This window comes from Lissotriton helveticus, chromosome 9 (genome assembly GCF_964261635.1).
Source record: "Lissotriton helveticus chromosome 9, aLisHel1.1, whole genome shotgun sequence".
Lineage (NCBI taxonomy): Eukaryota > Metazoa > Chordata > Amphibia > Caudata > Salamandridae > Lissotriton > Lissotriton helveticus.
The window spans coordinates 424,204,460-424,226,384 of record NC_136070.1 but is presented as its reverse complement, the minus strand read 5'-3'; the positions used below and the strand labels follow the sequence as shown (position 1 = coordinate 424,226,384).

General features: G+C 46.9%; 1 protein-coding gene across 5 annotated transcripts in view; it reads left to right on the top strand.

Annotated features, from left to right (window-relative positions):
• ZNF839 (zinc finger protein 839) overlaps positions 1 to 21,633 on the top strand; it is a 213,649-nt gene extending 192,016 nt beyond the window's left edge. For all 5 annotated transcript variants that reach the window (XM_078660210.1, XM_078660209.1, XM_078660208.1 and 2 more), the window contains one exon: positions 19,884 to 21,633. In XM_078660210.1, the coding sequence (XP_078516336.1) occupies positions 19,884 to 20,890 (1,007 nt within the window). In that variant the 3' untranslated portion in view covers positions 20,891 to 21,633. The remainder of the gene's footprint in view (positions 1 to 19,883) is intronic.
• The last annotated feature ends 292 nt before the right edge of the window (positions 21,634 to 21,925 follow it).

Here is a 21,925-nt window from a genome sequence, read left to right as displayed (position 1 = left end):
TTCGAGGGTCCTAACGTTAGAGTTTTCTTAGGTTACCACAATTTAGTTTGTCTTGTGGCCCTAATGAAAGATATTGAGGAACTAGCAGAACTTTAAAAAACTGTTTGCTTTATCTGTGTCCCTTTGATGGCAGGAGCCATTTTGTTATGTACATGGCTGCGTTCAGTTTGTGTTATTTTTGTATCAAGTGGTTTATGCCCCTTTGAACTCTTATCTCTCTTGTCCAAGAAAAGTGACTGCACTAATGCTAAGGAAGTATTTACTCTTGGTGGACTAACTCGTATCACACTGAAGCTTGATGTACCTTAGACCCCTTCTGCATTGATGGTTTCATCCTGGCTAGATTTATGGGTGGTCACCCCAACCACAGCCAAACTTCCTTTCTGGGTTGAGTTTTCAATGAGAATTAGAAATAATTTCTGTTCAGTAATCTTTGTCGCCTGGACAGCCGTTTTGAGATTACATTTCCTTCTTTATGGAGCTTTTTGCGCTCTCTCTTTGACAGTGGTCCACAATGACTCCCAGTCATATCTGCAAGACTAGATGCCTAGTCACCCTGATTTGCTACCCCCAGGGTTTGATGTGCCTGATCCGGAATGGCAGTTATTGGCGAAGCATAATTTTCTGACTGCACGGGCCCCCTTAGATGAATATTTGTGTAGCAAGTCTCATGTTTATTCATTTGCAGGGGGACCACTGGAGGGGCCAAATTGGCTGGTGATGTTGGAGCTGCCACCTGTACATTCATGGTGTTAACTGTAAGAGGCTCCAGCTGTGGGCCAGTTGTTGGTGAAGGGGGTATAAATATTGATTATGTAAATTTGGGGCAACGATTAGGGGCTACGCATGTCCCAAATGAGGTAATTTCTGCATAGGCTAATGTTTTCGCATGCTGGGTATCATGGGCAAGGGTTTTATAATTCAACTTCTTCTGAGATTGAAATGGATTTGTGTTTGATTTTAGTTGGATTCTTTCTTCATCACTTTTTGATAAATGTGCATGGCTTGTATTCTTCTAGAGCTCCTCTACAAGGTTGCTTAAGAACTGCGGCAGTGTGCACAGCTTTTCAAGGAAAGATGAGCAGTGACACGAAGTGAATGTAACTTTTGGGTCTCTCAAGATTAATTTATTTAGAGCCTCCAGTTTAGTGTAAATTCCTGAAATGCGTGGTGCTTAAAATGTCGATCTGCAGTTCTAACTACCAAGTGGAAGGTCATTGCTTCCACAGTTGCCTGTAATGTATCAAGAAGTGAGGTCCAGAACATTGCTGATGATAGGGTTCACAAGCTGCACTGGTGGTGCTCAGACTGGTCGTCTCCGTGCAACCCTTGAACCACTAACCCTTCCAAGGGTGGAGCTCTTAACAGCACCCTCACACAGTGACTCGACAGGCTGCCTAGCTTTTGGAATCTGGGCTTGGGAGACTTAGAAGAGGTTCAAGGGGGGGTTACGCTGAATGCCGGATGCTTGAATTAGTCCAGAGTGGAGGGCCCTCTAGCCCTAAAGCAGGGTGGAGCTGCAGTGAGCTTGGCTTTGCTCAGACTGTACGCCCCCTGTCCTAGTGTGTCACTGCCTCAACGCCGTCTCCGCCTCGCCTCTTTATCTTCGGTGAGGTCCGATGCTAGCCACCCAAGAATCCTCTGCAGCCCCTAGCCTCTGCCGCCGCTGCCCTCCATGACCCTCTTTAGCTGTGTAGCTTCTCAACTGGAACTGGCGCCAGTGCCAGGATCGAAGTGTGGAGAGTGAAACAGGGGATGGGAGTTGGGGACTTAGGGGGGGCAGGGGGGCAGGCTGATCCGCAGCTAGACTTCGCGCCGGCCGAGGGGTGGACCCATGTGGTCCAGGTCCAGCTCCGATTGTGCTGGCCTTCGCAGATGAACTCTGTGACACCACTGCCCAGCTTGATCCAGCTGATCACATGATCACACTCGGAACAGCTCTACAAACCAACCAGGAATAGGAAAAACACACCCTGGCCCTCGGACATTAGTGCAGGAGGAAGACCTTTGGCATAGATCCACGTGGCAGGTTACACATGCGTCCCATGTAGGAATGCCTAGCAGCACAATGCAGACAAGCAGATGGTCATTGAGAAGATCTAGTGTTGATCTGGGGGCCATACTAATCACTCTTTGCAGTAGTTGAATGCCGGCAGCCTTTTGCAAGGCCGGACATTCTTGGGCCCAGTTTCGCAGATGACCATTACAATGGACTCCTTTTTCATGGGCTAGGCGGGTTCACAATACTGGACCTGACCGTGGATGGGATGCGGACTCCAAAAAAAAAGAGGGTCTCCACAGCAACCACATAATGTTGCCAGCCATCCAGCTAGCCATGAAAGCGTTCTTCTCTCACATCAAACACTGGGTGATTCTAGTTCTGACAGACTACAACAGCTGCCATGTTTGACTTGCAGAAACAGGGCGGCACACACTCCCTACATTTATCATCTCTAGCCCAGGGCATTTGCTGGTGGGCAATACATCAGAGTCCATCTCCTGATAGACCATATATCCAGGGTGGATAAGGATTTCAGACCTGCTCAGCAGGATGTAGGAACAAGTCCACAAGTGGGAGCTCCACCCCAAGTCCTACGCCTCTACTCCCAACGTTGCGGATAGCCCCACATAGACCTATTTTCAACTGCAGAAAACTCCAGATACCCAAGCTTCACATCCAGGTTCCCATACTCACAGTTCAAGGGCAATGCACTATGAGGGAACTGGTCAGGGATATATGTCTGCTCATTTTCGCCTCTCCCATTTCTTCCATTTGTGGTTCGCAGGCTTCGGAAACAATCCCTCACTCATCTTCGCAGCCACAACCTGGGCCAGGCAGCCCTGGTTCACCATTCTCCTCGAACTCTCTAGTGCCTCACCAGAAGTTGCCCAATCGGCTGGATCCTTTCTTACAGAGTCAAGGCACACTCAAGTATCCCAACCCCACACAGCTCAATCTTGTGATTTGGCTCCAGAAATACTTGCGTTTGGGTGTCTCAACCTACCTTCACAATGTATGGCTGTCCTTAAAGAGGTGCACAGGCTAACCACCAGAGCTTGCCCTGCTCAACGGAAAAGGTTAGTGCATTACTATCTTATAGATGTACTGCCACTCTTCAAGCCGCAGTCCACAATATTGTCTGTTAGCTGTCCCTCACTTGTAGTAGTCTGGCCTTACATACACTTCCATCAGATGTCATTTGGCAGCTGTTGCTGCTTCCCTTCAAAAGATAAAGAACGCTTCCCTTTTCAGAGTTCGTATTATTATAGATTTTATGGAGGGACTAAAACCGGTTATGGCAAGTAAGGGGCCCACCTTCCCCGGTGTGGCCCTCAATATTGTTCTATAAGACGTATGGGTCCTCCATTTCAGCCATTGCACTCATGCACCTTACAGTTCCTTTGCTGGATTTCCTAATGACTATCGCTTCCCATAGCCGTGTCAGTGAGCTTGAAGTTCTTACTCTGGAAGAAAAAGTTTCCACGTTCACTATAATAGGGTAATCCTCCGTTAAACCCCAAATTCCTTCAAAAAGTGGTCTCTAGTTTCAACCTCAATAAAAATATGGAACTTCCTGTGTTCTTCCCACATCAGGCAGTAGGAGAATGAGCTCTTTATAAATTAATGTCAAAAGAGCGCTTCTGTATCACATTCATAGGACTAAGCCCTTTTGAAAGACACAACAGCTCTTTGTCTCCTTCTCCAAACCACACAAAGACCGTACTCTGTTCATAGCAGATATAGCACGCTGGTTGGTTAAATGCATAAAGACCTGTTACACGAAGGCCAAAAGGTCTTTGCCTGTTCCTCTCAGACCTCACTCAACCCATAAAAAAGGAGCTTCTATGGCTTTCCTGGTTAATGTTCCTACAGCTGACATTTGTAAAGCAGCTACTTGGTCTGCTCCCCACACTTTTACTAAACAATACTGTGTGGAGGTTTTAACCAGACTAGGTTGTGTTAACATACACGTTTTCAGTCTTCTGCGACATCCTCGGGCTAGCCACTGCTTTAAAGGAGGACTGCTTTACAGTCTATGTACAGCATGTGTATCTACAGCTACGCATGCCACATGTGGAAAATGTTACTGCGCATGTAAGCATCTGTTCATGTCCAGTAGTGCTCTATATTCACATGTACCCACGCTCCTCCCAGGAAGCCCTAGGACATTAGTCACTTTTTAAGCTTTTACATTTACTTTTTGCACAGTCTTCTTTTCTGCATCTCTAAGCTCCACCTATACCCTCATCCTCTGGGGGGAAAACAAATCTAACAATGGAGCTTATGCACATGTGTGTTATCAGTAATATGTGGGAAGTACTATACATTGTGACTCAAAAGACTTCTTTGAAGAAAAACAACTTGCAAACGTCTGAGCCCATCACTAGATGACAGGAGTATGCACAGCATGTACTCTACAGCACTACATGCTACAAACAGATGTTAACAGGGTAAGTAACATTTTCATTTTTTTGCCCTTGAGTGGATATTGGTTGAAGGCCACCTGGGAAGTGAGATTTGTTTAAAAAACAAAACAAAAACGAGTAAAACATGTTAAAGATGTATTTTCGTGATTTTTCTTTCTGATGCGGGGGCAATGTATAGCATCAAATTCTTCCCTCAGCAAGCTACGGGCAATGGAAAGACCGACTGTAGGCGGGATTACAATCTGCGTAGCAGATCCAACTCTCCGTCATCAGAAGAGGGTTACTGAGTTCAGGGGGAAGCTCAATGAGCTATATAATAACCGAGTGGAGCTCACCCTGCTCTGCCTCCAACGCACAACATATGAACAGGGGAACAAAGTGAACTCTCAGCAAGGCAACTGAGGGTGAAGAACAAGAAAGAGTATATAGGGTAAATCCAGTGCAAACAGGGAGGGGTCCGAACTTGAGACACGGAGAAAGCACACATTTTCGGAAACTTCTACTAATTCTTATATACAGCATGGGAGACAGATGAACAACAGCTTGACTTTTTGAATGATATAACCCTGTCTCAGGTCTCAGAAGCCCAAAATGAATTTTTAAGGAGTCCTATTACAGAGGAAGATGTCAGCAATGTGATGTCGGGACTTACACATCATAAATCACCTGGCCCTGAAGGGCTCACGGCCCAGTTCTAGAAGACATTTACTGTAGAACTTATCTCCCATTCGGTTTCACTTTTCAATCATAAGACACTACAGGCGCAGTCACTGCTGCCATGAGCTAAGCACTAGAGTTCTTCATACTAAAACAGGGCAAAGATCCTAAGGAGTGTGGCTCTTGTCGCCCAATAACACTTCCAAACCTCGATGCTAAGCTATACTAAAAAAATTCTGGCAGCTCGATTGGATGACCCACTTCCAGATTTGATCCACCCGGATCAATCTAGTTTTATAAAAGGTATAAAAAAATGATATCCGAAGAGTAGTGTACCTGATTGAGAACATCTTTAAAAAATCAATACTGGCAGTCCTATTGTCGTTGGACGCGGAAAAGGCCTTCGACCGGCCTTTCATATTTTACATTCTGAGGAAATTTGGCTTCTGTGAACGGTTTCTTATATGATTAAAGCCAACTACTCTGCACCTAAACCCAGGGTGCTAGCCAGTGGGGGGAGCTCCGACGTTTTCCTCCTTGGGTGGGGGAGAAGACAGACCAGGGACACTTTCTGCCCTGTGCTCTTTGGTAATCCACTTTATTTGGCAGAACATTTTCCAAATTGCTGCACCTACCTAAATCCTCGGGAGCCTAGCCTTACCTGATTTTAATCTATATTATAAGGCTGCTCAGTTAAGGGGGATTTCTGATTGGTCTGCCCTCGAATCCAACTAACACTGGCTCCACATGGACAGAGCAGTGGTGGGCAAATATATCAGGGATCTATTGTGGAAACAAAAAGCGCACAGCCCCCCCCCCCTCACCACCGCAAATGAACACCTGAGCACACCCTCACAAACTACCTTAAAGTGTGGAACGAGGTAACTAAATTAGCGCAGTGGATGTTTCCCTCCCCTAATTCACTTCACCCTGGATTCCTTCCAGCACTGCTTTTAGGGCCCTTTTAGGCGTGGAGGGCAGAAGGTTGTCTCACTGTTTCATAACTGGGATATCTGGACTTTTGAGAATTGTCAACAGGATTTTCACCTCCCTTCCACAGAAAGTTAATGCTATAATCAACTAAAACATTGGGTGCTTCAACGAGGGATCTGTTAGGCAGCCGCCAGGGACCTCACACATATTGAACAGTTCTCTCGGAAAAGCAGCAGCACAGAGGAACATCTCTTTTCTCTGTACTCTTAGTGGACACTCTACCTCAAGTCCATGTCATATGGAGCTCTGGGAACAGATGCTGGGTGACCCCATTCCGGAGGCCAGTTGGTCTAAACTATGGAAGGATATACCTCAGTTCAATCATTCGATGGGTTTGAGGGAAGCTCATTATGAACTCTTATTTAATTGATACTTATATCGTACCAAACTCTATGTACTATGTGTATGGCTATTTCACCTGTAGATCTGTATTTGTAAGTAACATTTTCATACAGTGATTGTGCTTATGGTAGACCTTACTCCCCACCCCTCTTCAATCAGCACATTTTCTTTCTGGCTGTCACTTTGTTGGTCATTAATGGTACTTAGATTTGTGCCTTTTTTGCTCAGATGTTTACCAGAGACCCAACCAACTTTACCATTAGTAATGCCCAGCTTGTGCCAAGGAACTAGCAAAGATAGAACTGTTATATCACAAAATATTCATTTGACTTCTACCAATAGATATTTCCATATTTATTTGCTAGTTTGTGTTTGCATGTTGCTGATTCAGCACTATTGGAGCTTGTGCATATTCTGAGGGTTGATCAAAGTATAGGAATGTCTCAACACAAACTACCTTGTAATCAACTAGTTGCTATTGTTTAAAGAATGACTGGTGAGTAGAAACTGGTAATAGACTTAAATCATTGGTGACTGGAATAAGTGCTTTATTGAAGTTGGGGGGGGTTCTTCTTTTCATGCAGCTGGATGCTAAAATCTGAACAAACTTCCACATTCTAGAAAGAAAGCATTATCAAGTGTAGCAAGTCCACTTTTTACTTTAATTTTAATGCACCCTGACCAAGGATGCTAAAGAGCAGAAGGAAGGGTAACTGATGTCTATTTAAATCACTGAAATAAACTGATTTTACGCATTTGATGGCTAATCTTCCTTTTACTCTAGCTCAGTCAGATGTTTACTGAAGACTTCAATATTTTTCAGAGTCTACTTGTGATCGAAGGAGATGACTATGGTGAATAAAGGAAGATTCAGCAAATGCCATTGACTTCGATTCCAGAGTGTTCTGAAGATAATTCCAGAGTATCTGCCCATTTTTAGTGGTCTTCAAGCACTTGTGAAAGGGGTTATAATTCCAAGACTCACTTTTACATGCTATGGCCTCCTAAAGAGAAAACATTTGGAACATGGCAGTAGATCAAACTGTACTAAACAACTTTTTACTCCAGGTGCTGTTATTAATCCTTTCCAGAGGCGCTCCATGACTTCTCCACCATTTCCGTCAGGGAAAGGGAGGTCTTGGGAGCAGTGCACTCTTTACCCAAGTTCCTCAGGATGTCTGATCAGATTTTAGCTTAATCTGATCCTTTAATGTGAGTGTCTAACTCCTTCCAGGACCCAGTTACCAAAATGCCTAGCTTGATCAGGCTATAGCTACATACCTTAAATTGACTCACTTGCATTCACAGTTCCTCCTAGTGAAACAGTCCAAAAAATGGGAATGATAAAGATTCGCCAGTAAATCCCAGTCCTGATCCATACATTCAAAAACCTTGCATTCAAGCCTTAATTAACATTCATCCTTTCTAAGTGATAACCTTAAAAATAACTTCAGTACAAAGTCTCTTATTTGCCATCAACAATTTAAAGAGCAAATTGAAAACTAATGTTCCTATAATTATACAATCAATTTTTCAAAACATTGCATAACAAAAATGAGAATGTATGATCAGACACAGATCCAGCAACCTCAGCCAGAAGCGATGTATAATATAATTTCATTTGGGTATAGGCAGAGCATAGGGCCTGCAAGAACAAAGACGGAGAAACCAGCCACCCCCAATCCTCACACTTCCCCCCAAGTGTAATTTTGCTTCCTTGATACTCTGTTCTTGTGACCATAGGAGTGTAGTCCTGCCACTATTGCCTGTGGCTTTATTCCATTTTGTGATAGTCCCTCCACTGTCCCCAGATTTTGCCAGCGTTGCATGGGCATCTGTATGCTGTGTGCACTGTCTCATTTACCCTCATACACTAATCCATATTTGTGGTCCTGTCTTACCATCTCTGCACCACTGAACTACCCATTCTGACAATGTTTCTCTTGGCCACGTTTAAAAACGGTAGCGTGTATCTTGGTAATATCTGTTCTCCCTAAATTCCCAAAGTTACCAATGCAGGGTTAAGATCAGTGTCTTCTCCCAGCACCTTTGAACTTGAGCTCCCCACCTGCACTCACTGATCGCAGTCATGGCCAACCCCATATGGTGTGACTTAATGCACCCATCTGTCAGGCCACCTGTCATTGTCGATCTTTCCCATGTGGAACAGCCTGCTCCTGATGATATTTGCTTGGTGCAGTACCTTAAGCTGCACTAGATGGAACCTGGTCCTAATTGCCACCTTGTGAGAGTGGCAATATGCTTCATCCGATCCCCCATCCTCTAGGATCCATAAATCCCTCTCAATCAATCAATCAATCAGAGCATTTATATAGCGCACTACTCACCCGGAGGGTCTCAAGGCGCTGGGGGGAGGGGGTCCGCTACCGCTCGAACAGCCAGGTCTTGAGCTGCTTCCTGAAGGCGAGGTGGTCTTGGGTCAGGCGGAGGTGGGCCGGGAGGGAGTTCCAAGTCTTGGCGGCCAGGTAGGAGAAGGACCTTCCTCCTGTGGTGGCTCTTCGGATGCGGGGGACGGCGGCGAGGGCGTTGCTGGTCGATCGAAGCTGGCGTTTGGGAGCGTAGAAGTTGAGGCGGCTGTTTAGGTATCCTGGGCCTTGGTTGTGTAGGGCTTTGTGTGCGTGGGTGAGGAGCCGGAAGGTGATTCTTTTGTTGACCGGGAGCCAGTGCAGATCTCTCAGGTGTCCAGATATGTGGCTGCGGCGGGGGATGTCCAGGATGAGTCGTGCTGAGGTGTTCTGGATCCGCTGGAGTCTCTTCTGGAGTTTGGCGGTGGTTCCGGCGTAGAGGGAGTTGCCGTAGTCCAGTCGGCTGGTGAAGAGGGCCTGGGTGACCGTCTTCCTGGTCTCGGTGGGGATCCACCGGAAGATCTTACGTAGCATGCGCAGGATGTTGAAGCACGACGAGGAGACGGCGTTGACTTGTCTGGTCATGGAGAGGGAGGAGTCCAGGATGAAGCCCAGGTTGCGTGCGTGGTCTGTTGGTTTGGGTGCGCTGCCCAGGGCGGGGGGCCACCAGGAGTCGTCCCAGGCAGAGGGTGAGGATCCCAGGATGAGGACTTCCGTCTTGTCCGAGTTCAGTTTCAGGCGGCTGTTCGACATCCATTTGGCTACGTCTGTCATCCCTTCGTGCAGGTTGGTTCTGGCGGTGGCGGCGTCGTTGGTGAGGGAGACGATCAGCTGGGTGTCGTCGGCGTAGGAGATGATGTTGAGGTTGTGCTGGCATGCGATGGCTGCGAGGGGGCTCATGTAGATGTTGAAGAGTGTTGGGCTGAGCGAGGAGCCTTGAGGAACGCCGCAGATGACTTTGGTGGCCTCCGATCTGAACGGGGGGAGGCGGACTCTCTGTGTCCTTCCGGCGAGGAAGGAGATGATCCACTCCAGTGCCTTCTCCTGGATTCCGACGTTGCTGAGGCGCTGTACTAGGGTACGGTGGCAGACAGTGTCGAAGGCCGCGGAGAGGTCCAGGAGGATGAGGGCCGCTGTTTCTCCGTTGTCGAGCAGGGCTCGGATGTCATCGGTAGCTGCGATCAGGGCGGTCTCGGTGCTGTGGTTGGCCCGGAAGCCAGACTGCGAGAGGTCGAGGGAACCGTTCGTCTCGAGGAAGGCGGCCAGCTGCTTGTTGACGGTCTTCTCGATGACTTTTGCCGGAAACGGGAGCAGCGAGATGGGGCGGTAGTTCTTGAGGTCGGTGGGGTCGGCTGATGGTTTCTTAAGTAGAGCGCTGAGTTCGGCATGCTTCCAGCTCTCCGGGAAGGTAGCGGTGTCGAAGGAGGTGTTGACGATGTCCCGTAGGTGGGGTGCGATGACAGCGTCGGCCTTGTTGAAGACGTGATGAGGGCAGGGGTCGGTCGGAGATCCGGAGTGGATGGAGTTCATCGTGCGGATGGTGTCTTCGGTGCTGATCGGGGTCCATGCGCGGAGGGTGGTGGTGGGGGGCGGTGGTTCGGTCGTGGCGTGCGTCGGTTGAGTGCTGAAGCTGTTGTGTATGTCCGTGAACTTGTTGTGGAAGTAGGAGGCGAGGGAGTTGCAGAGGTCTTGCGACGGGGTGATGTCGTTGTTTCCGGCGTTGGGGTTGGAGAGCTCTTTCACGATGTTGAAGAGTTCCTTGCTGTTGTGTGCGTTGTTGTCCAGTCGTTCCTTGAATGCAGTTTTCTTGGTGGTGTGGATCAGTTGGTGGTGTTTTCGGGTGGCGATCTTGAGGGCAGCCATGTTGTCCGGTGTTGGGCCTCTGCGCCAGGTTTTCTCGAGTGCTCTGCAGTTCTTCTTGGAGCTCTTGAGTTCGTCGTTAAACCATGGACCTTTCTTGCTGCCGGGTCTGCTCGGCGGGGTCTTCAGAGGGGCGAGGTCGTCTGCGCAGTCGCTGATCCACTTCGTGAGGTTGGTGGCCGCTTGGCTGGGGTTCGTTGTGCTGGTGAGAGGGTTCTTGCTCAGGGAAGTAGCGAGCTGGTCTGCATAGATCTTGTTCCAGCTTCTGCGGGGAACCTGTTGCTGGTGATGGTGGAGCGTGTTCCTCCTGAAGCTGAAGTGGACGCAGCTGTGGTCCGTCCAGTGGAGTCCCGTGGCGTGACTGAAGGTGATGTCCTTGCTGGAAGAGAAGACCGGGTCGAGAGTGTGTCCGGCGTAGTGGGTGGGGGTGGTCACCAGTTGCTTGAGTCCGAGGTTGGCGAGGGTGTCCAGCAGGGTGGTGGTGTTGCGGTCGTTGTTGTTCTCCAGGTGGAAGTTGAGGTCCCCGAGGAGGATGTAGTCGGCGGAGGGGAGGGCGTGTGGGCTGATGAAGTCGGCGATGTCTTCGCTGAATTGGGTGCGTGGTCCCGGGGGGTCTGTAGATGAGGGTGCCTCTGAGGGTGGTCTTGGGGTTGACGTGGATCTGGAAGTGCAGGTGTTCGGCGGGTGCGAGGGTGTCGTCGGTGTTGGTCGTGATGCGGATGGTGTTCCTGTGGATTATGGCGATGCCTCCTCCTGTCTGGTTGACGCGGTCCGTCCGGATGATCTTGTAGCCGTCCGGGATGGCGATGGCGATGTCGGGCGCTGAGGAGGCGTTCATCCAGGTTTCAGTGAGGAAGGCGATGTCTGGGGCTGTGGTGTCGAGCAGGTTCCAGAGCTCGACGGCGTGTCTGTGGACGGAGCGGGTGTTGAGCAGGATGCACCTCAGGTGGGTGCTGCTGGAGGTCGGCTTGGTGGGTGCTGGTGTGGCGCGGGTCCGGTTGCAGGTGAACTTGCAGGCGTTGCAGCAGAAGGGTCCGTGGGTGCGTCTCGGGGTGGCTCGGTAGCATCCCGGGAATCGGCCGGAGTTGAGTGCGTTGAGGGTGGCGGCGTCGTACGTCCGGCGGGTGGGCTGGTGTCTGCGGGGGCCAGGGGTCCAGGCGCGGACGGGCGTAGACGGGCTTACCTTTGGCGCTCAATCGGTGCTCCCGCTGCACGCGTCCGCTGCGCGGTCGCTCTGGGGGCGTCATAAGAAGGGGGACGTGAGGGCGGGTCAGCTGGGCGGCGGGAGCGGCTCGGCCAATGGGCCGGTGGTGGGCGGGGCCTGGGCTAGCAGCGGCGGGAACTGGCGAGCGGCCGGCTCTGCAGTGGCTGGGCCGCTCGTGGGACCAGGGGGGCGACTGCGGCGGCGGGAAAAAAATGCGGCAAGGCAGGCTGGAGCAGGAGGCGGCAGGAGGGGCAAGGGGGTGACCCGGCCTGGTGAGAGGCGCTATCGGTGCTTTTAGTGGTGGTTTTGGGTTTCCAATGAGTCCTGTATATCTGGGATTATTGCCACTGATCTGAGGTCCTTGGGAGGCTTCCTGACTCTGGCCTCGTACAACATGGCGTGTAGTAGTCCGACCAGCCGTCCGCTCCAACTTAAAGTAAAGTACTCTGAAGGAAAACCATTTGGGCCAGGGGTTTTACCTCTCTCGAGCTGTTGTGGCCTTCCTTAGATCCTCCTCCCCAAACCCGTGATTCAACTACTCCCTGTCTTCCCCATTCAAAGTTTTCCTGCCCTGCATTGGTACAGATCAGCCATGTGCACTGCGAAAGTGTTGGCTAGCTCCACTGACCAGCACCCCTTCTGCAGCTTCTACTCTGCTGATCCACCGTTGTCCCTTTTCTCATTTTGCCAGCCATATTATGAGTTTTCTCGCCTTATTTCTCCCCCCACCCCTTATAGTTTGTGCTCTTTTATTCTGTACTGTGTGCCCTGGCTGCACCATCCAGTCATTTGTACACATCCTTGGCTAAGTCTGTCTGATAATAAACGTTCTCCAGAAAATCCCAGCCCTGGTTCACACAACCAAAAGCCTTACATTAGCTGCTTAATTAACATTCATCTATTCTAAGTGATAATCCTTTGTACCAACTTCTGTACAAAGTCTCTTATTGGCCCTCAACATTTCCAAGAGAAAATTGAAAACTGTAATATTTAAAAAAAAATCTTTAAAAAAAAAAAAATATCTTTTTATTGAAATTGCGTAGTCAATTTTGCTAAACATTGCATTACAAACATGTGAACATATGGTCAGATACAGATCTAGTAACCTCAGTTAGTAGCAATGTACAATATTATTTCTTTTGGGTGAAGGCATAGCATTGGGCCTGCAAGTAAATGATGGTCTTTCTCTGCTTTCTGACTTACGTTTGCTACGTCTTTCCTCTAATGGCACTACCTCCTGGTCAATTGTTTCCCTTATGCGTGTGTGATCCGTTGCCCTTGTAATAATTTTTTATAAGCTTCTCGGCTCTCAATTCTGGACGATACAGACTCTGTTTTCTCTAAAATACTGCTCTATACAGGGAGCAAGGAATTTTAGTGTGTCAGTCTTTGAGCTTCCAGGGGTCCAGTTTATATTCCATCCATGTCTGTGGAATAGGCATATCAAGCCATGCGCATTATTCCCCTGGCCAGTGACCCTTAATCTGTGTCCCTGTGCTTCTGGGACTAGGAAATAACCCAACACTGACATGAAGCAGATGGATCCAGACATGTATTTATATTTCCTAACCTCAGGATTCTTGTCACTCCATAAATCTGTTTAACCCAGTGAAAAGTGCCAAGGTAAAGGTTTGAAACTGTCTTTTCCCCACCCCAAGTGTGAACCCCTGATGATTCTGTCTCTTTCTCCTCATAGTGTTAGCTTAAAGTCACCACCTATGACTGTGATTGAATCCTGCATTCTGGTCCTCTAGTCTCCCATTTTCCCCAGTGTTGTGGTGTGTAGTTCGGGAGCAGGTACCAAGAGGCTACTGTGAGCCTCTCACCATTTGTTGCCCTTCACCACTACATAGCTTCCCCCAGGTGTACCCAAGTCCCTGTAACTGGTTCGCAGACCCACCTTCGGGGTTGGTATTGCTGGGGTATCTATTCTAAGGTAAAGAATCTATAAATGTCTCTTTCAGATGAACAAGTTACTTACCTTCGGTAACGATATATCTGTAAGAGACAAAGATTAGTTATCGATTCCTTACCACCCCCCCCCCCATCCTTGCCGTTATGCGAACTGATTTCTAGGGTTAGGGACGTCCTTTCAGGGCCCTAGTTTTGTGCACTAGTGGTCATTGTCTTGCATGGCTCTGCGCTTCTGGCGTGGAAAGTCTTGTACAGAACTGACGTCAGCGCGCGAGGGTAGCGGCTAAGTAGATACTGCGATGTCATTCCGGTGACCACAACACCAATGACACGCGGAGTCGGCAGATGCCACCTTTCGACGCGCAGGGGTATTGCTGATGAAAAATTCTCCGCATCTAGTCTGACGCCTGGGGGTAATTCTAAGGTAAGGAATGTATGTCTCTTACATATATATCATTACCGAAGGTAAGTAACTTGTTCATATAGTCGACAGTGAGTCGGTAACAGTGGGTATCAAAGATACGGAGGGGCAAGGGGGAAATGGGGAAGACAAAAACCGGGGAACACCTACCCCTAACAGTTGTTTTCCCGGCTCGCCTCCCTGGTCTCCAAAAGTAGGCATAAGCGTACACGTCTCTGCTCTGTGAACACTTTAAGTCCCCGATTGTGTGAGGAGCAAACCTAGTGTCACCACTCAGTCTCATTCTTGCAACACAATGTGTGGGGGTGTTGTATCGGTCTCTCCTATTGAGCTGTCAATGTTTGGGTGAGTTTGGAAGTCATGTAGTTTAGTGTCCAAATTCACAGCAATATGGAGCTTGCGGAGTCCCAGGGTGTCCTCACCATGCAACGTACAACTCTCTACCCGAGCCCAAACCAGGAGTGACTGTCTCCAAGATATCAGAGGAAGTGGCTCGGGTGACCTCCAGTGCCTGGTAATTAAACGTTTGGCCATCAGTAGCCCTTGATCAAGAAAGCGAGAGTTGACTCTGTCCCTTACTTCTGCGGAACAGGCCCAGGATGCTTGTCTCCCTCATATGGGATACCATGCGTACCATACATGTGGATAATTGAGTTGTTTTATGTTGCCAGTAGGTTGTGAGAATTGGGCAAGCCCATAGCAAGTGGATAAAGTCCTTGTTCAGAAGGTTGCATCTGGGACAGTGGACATCTGCTCAGTTAAAGTATCTATTTATCTTGTAAGGGGTTAAGTAGGCTCTCTGGGTAATGTAATATTGGATAAGGTGAAAATGGGCATTACTAGGGACGTGAACTGGACTTTCCAATAAAGCAGCTCATTCCTTGTCCGTGCACAGACAAGTTAAGTCGGTGTCCCATTGCCTCGGAAGAGATGTGAGTGGGGTCGCAGTGTGATGGTGCAATGAGTCTGCAAACCAATTTGTGAGGTGTCTCCCCGCACAAGACATGCAGGTATTGAATAGTGAGGTGTATTGGAGGTTCTCTTGACATATCCTCCCCATTTAGCTCCTAGCGCGGTGATCAGTGAGGTGTAAGAGGAATTGGCCTGGCGGTATCTCATCCTCCTCCTCTAGTGTGTTATAAGGTGTCAGCGAGCGATATCAATAAAGGTCTTCTAAAGTGTGTAGGTCTACCTTGAGCCAGGCAGAAAGTTCAGGGGACAACGTAATATTCCCACTTCTAGGTGTTCCAAACAGCGGTAGCGCAGGCGTGTACGGGGTAGTGGTGTTTGTGATTTGCAGGCTACGACAAAAGCATTTATAGGCAACCTCCATGTGTACTGAGGTGAAAAAGGAGGAGTATCGCCAATAGCAACCAGACTGGCAAGAGCGTGGCAGCGTCCTGAAGCTGCAACCCTGCTACCCAACAGGCCACCCACTGGAGTTGAGAGGCAGTACTGCTCCATGTTTGGTACAGCAAGACCCCCCTCGAACAGTGGGCAGGTACAGCTTAGAGAGTGCTACCCTGCTGCAGGACTTGTTCCAAATAAATTCCCTCATTGTTCCCCCAAGTGAGCGAAAGAGGGGTGCGGGACGTATTGTGGCAGGTTAGTGAAGAAATAGAATAGGTGGGGTAAAACCACCATTTTGAGTAGGGCAGTGTCGCCCATAACAGATAGTGGGAGTGTGCGCCAGAACAACATCTGGGATCATAGAGCAGTAATCTCTCACCATGTTGCCCTCCAGCAGGTCTGTTGATTGATGATATATTCTGATTCCTAAATAAACAAGCATTGGCATAGCCAATAGGGCTCGCCTTTGGGACCCTATAAATGTTTAGTTACCCAGCACAGTATTCTTGGTGCAACACATCGTGTTGCATGGCTATACACTTCTAAGGTACCAAAGGTGAGACCTATTGGCTATGCCAATGCTTGTTTTGCTGGCTACAGCAGTGGCAAAATCAGTGCCTGTGAGAGAGCTGCAGATTGGTTGTGGTTCCCTCTCATTGTTTTCTGTCATTTTATTATTACATTATTAGTGGACTTTATGACATTGTTCACTAGAAGTGTAATACAATTATAGTATATTTAGCTGGAATATGACCTTTTCTATCAGCTACGGTAAGTAAAAAATGATTAACTGTATGGTGTGTGTGTGTGCTTGCAAGTGAGAGTACGTTTATGAGTAAGAGTGTGTATGTGTAAACGTGGGCGTGAGTGAAAGTGAAGGTCAAAGGGCATGGGATTTCACTTCCACTACCCCAGGCATTTTGATCAATTGACGTCCATGAAGGGAGAAATGTACTTTAGTACTCCAACATAAAGGGGCGAAAAAAGAGCGAAGCACTGCGTCTAACTCTCAAGCACAGGAGTAAATAAAAGAGAAGAAATAAAAGAGGAAACAACAAAATCACTGATCTTCTGTAAATGTTAAAACCTCATTGCAATGCTATTTAAGGAAGTAGGTTAGTTTCTAAAAGGGGAAGTGTGTTTCAGGAAACCGCTTGCAAGTTGCAAAAAAAAAAAAGATCAGACATGCGAATCTGTGTTTTCATTGCAGATTTCAATGAATTGGTGGGAAAGAGGCAAATAAGTGCTCAGGGCTGTCTTTACCATTTCTGGGTCCGGACCTACATACATCAGTAGACGGTCACCCTGAGCAGTGCAAGTCACTGATGTACAAAGACGGCACTGAGGGAACACTGCTCATTTAAACACGTGTCCCCCCCAGCAAGTGACTGCTTGTGCAATATTTGCAAACACTGTGGCCTGAAAAACAGAACTCGATTACAACATTTACAGCTCAGCTTTGTTCCGCCCAGCTTTGTTTGAACTTCCACAAGTGTTCATGAGGAAGCAGCACGTGCGATGGATGAATGCGTGTTAGGTGGCCACACGCGTCACTGGGGCTGGGCTTGGAATACGGAAGTTATCCTGGGAAGCGTTTTACTCTGTTCTCAACATAGGTTACTCCACGTCTTTGTGTGTTTATAAAAAGGGATTAAAATACTTTGTTTCAAGAACCGCATGATCTGTGTTAATCATTTAGAAGACTAAGACTGTAAAATATGTTATTCGTTCACTGACATAAACTCGCCCCTCACTCAAACGCTGCAGGCGAAGAGATGCATTCACCTCGGCTGTCAAACTACCACATAGAATTTAAGGTGATAGAAAAAACAATGGCGGTGTGTTTTGCTTGAGAGAGAATGATGGGGAGATGGAGAAAAAAATCAGAAGCAAGAAACATAGAAAAGAATGTGAGAGAGCAGGAAAGAGGAAAAGAAGGAAAGAATAAGGGAAGACGAGGAAGAAAGCACAAGGAAGAAACAAAACGGGAGAGGGATCAACACCGAGGTAAAAAGATGATGAAAGAGAAAGAACAGAAAAGAGAAAGAAGAGGGGACTGGGAGGGGGGAGGAGAAACACGAGAGACGGCCTGCGGCCGTCAAAGTTAAAGTACGGGCCATGCAGTGAATAATTAGGGGAGGAGAAATGCCGGCCTGAGGCCGAGCGCAAAGCAACAGATGGCTTTGATGTGAAGGCAGGCGGCTCGGGAGAATTGAAGCGCGTTCACGAGACCTCATCGAGGTCTCATGCACTCGTTGAAAACCGCTTTTTTTGGAGAGCTTAGTTTAGCTCTTAGTTTCACCCCAATAGACTCGTCCTATTCATTATAGGAATAGGACGAGCCCTAAAAAGTATTGGGCTGCCAAACCACAGAAATGCCCAAAAGGTAGGGTCCAGATGTGAAGGGGTAAACGGGAACAGACCGGACTAGGCCCAGTTAACCAACAAACCTGAAAGTGTGGCAAAGTCATTGAGAGCCTGAGCCTGATCCTTCAATTGTCGCACCATAGCTGATGACTGTTGAGGTGATCCCTGCAGGGCTCCCGAGTGTAGACGCTCCATGCTGAGTTGATCTCTGTTAAGCATCTGGAGGGCCCTAGCACACACATGGAACGTCGTCTGCTCAACCTGTTAAAGTGTATCGGAAAAAGACTGAGCCACCTACACAAGGACAAGCCCAGCGTTGGCTAAATATCTTCCATCATGCCCACGGAGATGTGAAGTGGTAGGGGCTATATCCCTGAAATGGGCCTGTTTGCATGTGCTCCAGGGAGTGGCATACGCTGCAGCACAAGCAGCCCAATGGTGCTCCAGAAGGATGCAGTTTACCAGAAGTCGTAGGGAGGAATCTCAGAGTTTAGGGCCTGCTTGCGAACATCGGACCAGGCGATGGTGTTGCAGCACGAACATCCCTGTTCCTCCGATGGGGCGCCTCTGTGCTCTAAGTGTCTTGGGGACCGTATCTGCGCACAACAGGCGTGCTGGTTGTCACCGCGGCGCGCCTCCCCCAAGCTCTTTCACTAGTTTTCAACAGTGTGGTAGTTTGAGCGGTCTTGGGTTGTTTTGTTAGCCTTCTCTGTGATCCTCGCTGTGGTGTAGTATGTATGGTGGATGGCCAGGGATGTCCGTGCAGTAGGCCCCAGCACCTAACGGGTCACAGATGTTTCAGCCCTCCCGGGCGATCTCCTCTGCCAGGTGAGCCATGGATCCCTCGTCTTCACAGCAAAAAGGCCCAGACCGGATCCCTGCATTTCTAATTTAGTACATTTGTAATAATTTTATGAATTAACCATTTATTTTTTATTTATAAAGTTTTATATAGCGCAAACTTGATCCCGAAGGATATCAGAGCGCTTTACAATTGTGTCCTTCCCTCTGACCCCGCTCCCCTCTCCCTCCCACCAAGTGTTGCACACACTTGTCTTAGTCTACATTTCCCTGCAAAACATGTTCCGAGTTACTGGAAATCAACCTATCAGTGCTACCTTGACAACTTACTTGTTAAGACCACTGAAAGAACTTAAAATAATTTGACCTCCAGAAAGGAGGACGATAGATGACCGAATCAGTTAGGGGTTTTGCAAACTTTGAAGCTGGTTTTCTCTTCCCTTCCACTGACTTATTTCAGAATGCTCTTTAGGTACCATGTGTGATGGTTTGATTGCTTAATATAGCTTTTGCAGCCTGTACCATTGCCTTACCTGACAACTTTAATTCTGTATTAATTAATAATTTGGAGCTGGTGCAAGTTTCAGCTGCTTATTGGGATGCCCAGCTGCATATTCATAGAAACAACATCTGTTCAGTGGTTTCACAGAAAATGTCTACCTACCTTCTTTTCTTCCCTGTAAAAGCATTGAAGATTCAAAGTTTCCTTTTCGATTTAATGTTTGCAATTTAAATACAGACCCAGTAAATATGAAATGCAACCACGTTCTTGATGTAGTTATTAGTGTATTTTCTAAATTTGTTTATAGCATAGCCTAATGACAGGACTCACACTAAATACTCTCCTCTTTCCATCATCTAATTAAATCACTTTCTTCAAGTACTCACTTTCACAAAAACCCTTTAACCTGGATTTATGATTCCTTATCTTCAATTCTACACTAAAATCTCTCACTCTAGCATGCATTATCCTTGTTATTTTACCTTTCCAGCTGTGTGCACCAAATGACCTTGAACCCCCCCACCACCCCTACCCTTCCTCCAAACTAAATACTGGTCAAAATACTTCAAGGCTTTGGCGCAAGACCTTGTAGTTTTAACTGAAGGAGAATGATTTTCGTTTTCAGTTGGCATTTAGATACGGTTTCAGTGAGTAAATATTTCTTTTGTTTTATTCTAGGTTCCGTTTGGCAGCAGAATGAAATGGTGACAGTATCTGATACGAACAGCATAGAGGGCATCTGTCCTAAACCAGACAGTGCTAGCAACACAAATTCTGATGGACATACATGTGAAGAGGTTTCCAACCAAAAAGCCATAATCGATTCCTCACATTCTGATTTACTCCTACGTCCTGCATATGAGAGATTGGATTATTCACAGTCTGCTTTGTTTGCGATTAGAAGCAAAGGTCATGTAGCCAACTCAAAAGCAGAACCAGGACTAAGGAATACTCTACTGGGCCATAAATGTAAATCAGAAGAACTTGCTGAACGCCAATTTGAAAATCAGAACTCTAAATGTAAAGCACTGAATTCTGAAACTTCCATTTCCATGCCGTCAGTGAATATTGTAGACAGTTTGGTGCTTCGTCCACCGAATGGGCAGTTAAGCCAACATATTGATCAAGGACTTCAGCAGGATGCATTTAACCCAGACACGCTTAAAGTGCATGAGCATTCGGAACTTAATGGCACCATTGATCATATGCAGCATCTTGAGGATACCTTTTTAGGAAACCTACCAACAGACCATCAATTTTTGTATAAGACACAATCGGAGTCTTCCCATTGTATTCTACAACCCCCAGTGACCTCTAAATTGAAACATTTAAATGAGTTGCAGTGCACTATCAATGAAGAGTCAAATGGGCATAGTGAGATGGAGAATGTGGTTACTGAAGTGGAGTCGGTATCTTTTGACATTGCCAATGAGGGCCATGAACTGTTTACTCAGGGATACGAGCAGCTATTTATTCAAACTACAGATGGACTTGTTATGTCTTCCCCTGGCACTTCTGTATTGCCGCAACCAGAAGGCATTTTTATAGTTACCAATGGGGATGGAACAACAATGCATATTAGCACACCTAGTGGTGTCTCTTTAGAAACAGTGGAAGCTCTTCTGGCAATGGAAGCAGAAGGTCAAAGTGAAGCCATTCTAATTTCACAAAGTGAGAGTGAATAGTAAATGTAGAAACTGATCATATTTATATCTGTATATTTTTCTAATAAGAAATGGACCATTTGATTTATTTGTAAGGCACACTCTTGCTTGTGTATATATTTTTCTTATTCACAGCAGCAATACAACTAAAAGTTAGTGGAGGAAGAGATATATTAGTGTAAACTAATTCCATCAGATACTTTGCCCTTGTTATCAATTTGTTTTATTTTTTTGTTTATGCATTTTTGTAACTTATTTTGCAAAGGAAATACATATTTATTTTTACTGCTTTGACAATGTAGTGTGCTATGTGCTAGCTATCTCTGAAGTGTGGATTTAATAAAACAATTAAGTGTACTTAGTTCAAATTGAGATACATAATTGGCCTTCATAAATTGAGGCAACTAGTGCTTTGTATTGCCACCACCAAAAAACTTTTTACGTAACATCTGATTGGGTTGGACTGTTTCCTTTCAAGAGAGATCATATTCAGCTACTTTGGTAGAAGTCCCTGATGCATTTTCGCAGTAGAAGTTTATTTTAGAGAATGGTGGGAATGTGTGCATTCTCTCCCTTGCATTCAGGTGCTTGTGAATTTGCTAAAGTAGATGTCATCTAAAATATGAGAAGCTTAATTGGCATTTTAGAAAAGCTACATAAAGGATTGGGTTAATTGCCAAATTTCTCTCAGAATGTGCGGCCACTTTTACATGTATTCTTTTGTTGATTTTCTTATCCCAGAAGGAAATATAGTACGAAATTAATCTGTGTATGCTGTCTTTGTAAATACAGTATTTGTTGAAAGTCTGACTGAAGGCAACAAACAGCTTTTCAAAAGAAAATGTTTAGTTTGGTCAATATAAATGTAAAGAGCTTTCTTAAGGCCCATGTGCGTTTAGACATTTCTGATGGAGAGGAGGGCTGTTGACCAAAGTAGGTAAGTTCACCATAGGGATCATCTGGAACTCAGCTAGGCAAATTGGATCAAATTTGCGTTTTCCTTCAAGACAACGTGTCTGTCTTATACCTGATGTAAAGCTCTATACCTGAAAACGC